This window comes from Stegastes partitus, unplaced genomic scaffold (assembly GCF_000690725.1).
Source record: "Stegastes partitus isolate 25-593 unplaced genomic scaffold, Stegastes_partitus-1.0.2 Scaffold1074, whole genome shotgun sequence".
Lineage (NCBI taxonomy): Eukaryota > Metazoa > Chordata > Actinopteri > Pomacentridae > Stegastes > Stegastes partitus.
In genome coordinates this window covers 253,657-257,639 of record NW_007578805.1, presented here as the reverse complement: position 1 = coordinate 257,639, position 3,983 = coordinate 253,657, and the positions used below count along the sequence as shown (strand labels likewise).

The window sequence follows — 3,983 nt, the reverse complement described above, 5'->3', positions numbered from 1 at the left end:
GTTGTGGTTTTAGATCTGGATCGGGTCTAATGTGGTCCTGATACAAGATAATAAAAAAAGCATTGAGATCTTGTATTTTTCATAAATAGAATACAGATTACAAGCAGCATTTAGGGTTCACTTAAAACGTCTAATACGATCATTGAAATGTGGAGGAAAAAAAAAAAGGTAGCTCAGCGTTTTCCTGAACTACAGAATCAGAACCAACTTTATGTCGGGCCACGAGTTGCATTTATGGCACAAAAAGCATCTTGTGCAAAAGCTCACATCAGATTCAGAGTGAAAATCAAGCATTTTATGTCAGAAATGTGTCTTTTTAAATCTTGGTTTTCATTTTATTAGACTTTGGTGTCTCGGTTCAGGCGCATGAATAATCCATCGGTCTCATAAGCACACTGAGGTTTATGTTTCTCATGCTTATGGTCTGAAGATTGGACATGAAGTCGACTAAAATGCTCCGCAAGGGGTTCAAAATGTCAGAGAAATTTTCTGCACAAATTCAGTTACCGCAGCATCTCGTTATTCTGTTGTAGTTTTTGCTAAAACTCCCAAAACACAGCGTTTTGATTCATCCAGATGTGCAGCTGCATTAAGCACAAACTCAGACACAGTTTTGTATGGAAAACTTTGCAGCAGAACTCTGGCTGCTGATTCTGTGGACGCTAACGAAGACTCTGCTTTAATACTGTTTTTATCATTAATAACAGCCATTTTTGCACCGGATTTCTCCGACCAACACAATTTGCACATTCATTTGCTCTTTGGTTTTATCATAAATATAAACACATGTGAGCTGCTGGACACCTTTAATCTCATGAATAATGTCATCATCAGTCTGTCTGGAGTCAGCATAAGTGGATATTTCAACCAGCAGCACAACAGCATCCACACCAGAGTGAAGAAGTTTACCTTGTGCAGCAGAAAAGTCTATTTCCGGATGAGGCCTGGAGAGAGCCGATATCCAGCGTAGCTTATCACTCCTGGAGCAAAGAAAACGTGAGAAGGTTGTATCTCGTGCAGCTTTACGACACAGAAACCAACACAACACAGCGGCAGGGTGTCTTACTGTGTGTCGGTCCTGAGCAGCAGAGCTTTGTGCGTCATGTGCAACCGGAACAGGTTCTTCTGCAGCGAGTGGAGCTTGACTCGGCAGTTCTCCGCCCGCAGGTCTGATACAGGAGAGTGGTCGATGACAGTGAACCTTCCTCCTCTGCAAACGGAGAACAACAGAAATGAGGAGGATGGAGAGGATGAGGGTGAAGGACGGAGGTCGAACAGGAACGCCGACTCACTCTTTCTGTAGTGACAGCAGCAGGTAGTCGTTGAACAGATGCAGGTAAACACTTCGCTCGGTGTCCTTCAGGGAGAAATCCATCAGCTCGGTGACCGGACCTTCTCTCACCAGCCTGCGAGACTGACTGACCAGAGGCAGCGTCTGCAACACAAACACAACCAAGGTTCATCGAATTCAGACTCAAACAATCAGGTTTCACTTGTTGCTCTCTACTTGCACTTTATGACTGATGTCGTGATTTCAGTTGCAAGCGTCAGTTCAATATTCACAGTGGAATGAGTTTAGAACAGCAGGAAGCCATCATACCACTGACACACATTTAATATTCTTACATTTGTGTTTTTAGTGTCCTTGTGTTCTTCTGTTTTTCTTATTTATATTATATACAGCGTGTATATACCTCGTCCTTTAATGTTTAATCTGTTCCAAACTCCGGATCACACACACCGCACAACGTTTATCCCAAATTTATATTTATATAGATTATATTTGTGCTTTAAACTTAAGTCAGGTGATGCCAACTGACTCCATCTGATGATCTGCAATTCATTTGGGGTTAAAATTCACACAAAACTTTTTCTATTCTTTGGTCCAAAGCAAAAAAAAATTCAAAAAAGAAAAGAAAAAAAAAAACAATCAAACAGCATCCGTCGTTGTTGTTTTCTTACTTTTTTCATTTGGAAATTCACAAGAGAAGTCGAATTTTAGAAAACCAAGCTTAAAAAGCACAAAACTAACTGGTTGTTTTGGCCTTTTAACAAAAGTGAAGTGAAGAAAAGGAGTTTGCAAAACAAAAACAGAGCATTTCTTGAGTTTGGTTTTCTATTTTTTGAAATCAGCACTAAAACAACAAATGTGTTTTCTCTTTTTTTTTTTAAAAGGACACAAATTCAATTTTTAGCTTTCAAACAAAAACAACGATAAAAGAAAAGTTTCATTAGATTGACTGTATTTTTCTTTTTGTAATTCTGAAACTGTGTTTAGTTTTAAAACAAAAAACTTGTGTTGAAGTTTTTAAATGAAAAATATATTTCCAATATTAAACACACAATAAATGTTCTAATGATCTTCCACAGACGTATGAAATGTGAGATTCTTACACTAATATTCAATACAGGTGACTGTGATGGAGGTCATGATGTCGGATATAAATGTAGGATTTCTTTGTGTTTAATTAAAGTCCGGTTTAACTTACTCTGCACTCAAAGTCCACTTTAGCGCTGAGGGACACCAGAGACTCGATGCTCTTCATCTGAGAGATGCTGTCGTTGCTCTCCTGGATCAGCTGGACAAGAAGATCAAACAGAGATGTGTTATTGAGACCGATTCTTCAGATGTTTCTCTCCTGCGTGAATGCAAAGCCAGAAGCTGTTTCTGCCGTCGTTACCTTCTCCAGGAGCTTCAGAGCCTTGATGGCCTGCAGGGCCTCGGCCGTGCCGGGAGTCGTCCTCTTCACGATGTTCTGCACAGAAACACGATGGGTCAGATAAAAGCTGCAGGTTCCAACATGAACCTTTGGCGTCTCAGAGGCGTCGTGCTCACCTGCACCAGCAGCTTGATTCTGGTGATTCTCTGGAAGGGAAGGACCAGGAAGGATCGGAGAGGAAGCCTCTGACAAACGGGACTCCTCTCAAGTTTGGCCACGATCTGCTTGAAGTCCTGATTCTCATTCCTGGAGAGAAAAGAAGAACTTAGAGGAGGAAAAAAACAACACAGACAGCAGCTGAACTCGTTGTAAAACCAACAGCTGGACTCTTACATGAGCCGCTGGTAGGTGGCGTCCTGGTACGACTGGTTGGTGAGGTAGGGAACGTAAACCATCCGGAAGCGCTGGCAGTGGCGAGCGATGATGTCACAGACGGTGAAGGACATGATGTCCGACTCCACTCGCTCCTCCAGCTTCGACAAGAAACTACAAGAAAGAATCAGAACGTTAAACTAGATGCTCCCACAGATCTGGAAAGTTTTACCTGGAAACAAACAAACAAACTAAATGTGAGTTTCATGCAACTCAAGCAGCAGCAGTGAGTCCAGTCCTGTGCATAGCTGATATTTCTGAAATCAGAATATTTCCTCTGATGAACTATCAAAAAATAAAAAAAATAAAATAGACAATACTGGAAAAATGAGGCCCTAAAGTAGAAACTCAAAGCTTTGATTCCAGCTGTGGTTTCCAATCAGTCTAACTGCATGAACATGGTTCTAAAATGAGCTGAGAACAGCAGAACCTTCTCAGTTCTGGACCTCTGGACTGTGTCTTTGTCTGCATCATGGCTCCACGTGGAGAAGACCTGAACAGAAACATCTGATGCTCAAAATGACTCAAAATGTGTCCAAAATGACTAAAATTGGTCCCAAATGACTCACGATTTACTCAGAATGACTCTGAACTTATCCTCAGTAACGAGTAACTAACAAGTAAAAATAGTCCAGAGTGACTCAGATTTTATTTAAATGACTCAAAATTGTCGCTAAAATGACCTGATATGGAAAAGAACTGAACAGAGGAAGAGGAACATCTGACTGAGAGACTGGACAAAGATGGAGAAGGATCCAGAAGATCAGTGAGCAGCTAGAACCCAGTGCAGCCCAGTGTGAGCAGGAACCAGGAGGTCCAGAAGGAGCCACAGCAGCACTGATCAGGGCTGCAGTGGTCGTCCTCCTACAACGACTCCACGGACAGTCAACT

At 41.6% G+C, this 3,983-nt stretch overlaps 1 protein-coding gene across 2 annotated transcripts in view; it reads right to left on the bottom strand.

Annotated features, from left to right (window-relative positions):
- arhgef5 (Rho guanine nucleotide exchange factor (GEF) 5) overlaps positions 1 to 3,983 on the bottom strand; it is a 23,696-nt gene that overhangs the window by 6,754 nt on the left and 12,959 nt on the right. For both annotated transcript variants that reach the window (XM_008295762.1, XM_008295763.1), the window contains exons 9-15: positions 3,054 to 3,206; positions 2,837 to 2,966; positions 2,682 to 2,756; positions 2,490 to 2,579; positions 1,293 to 1,435; positions 1,067 to 1,210; positions 910 to 980 (exon numbers count right to left, since the gene is read on the bottom strand). In XM_008295762.1, coding sequence (XP_008293984.1) covers positions 910 to 980; positions 1,067 to 1,210; positions 1,293 to 1,435; positions 2,490 to 2,579; positions 2,682 to 2,756; positions 2,837 to 2,966; positions 3,054 to 3,206 — 806 coding nt within the window. The remainder of the gene's footprint in view (positions 1 to 909; positions 981 to 1,066; positions 1,211 to 1,292; positions 1,436 to 2,489; positions 2,580 to 2,681; positions 2,757 to 2,836; positions 2,967 to 3,053; positions 3,207 to 3,983) is intronic.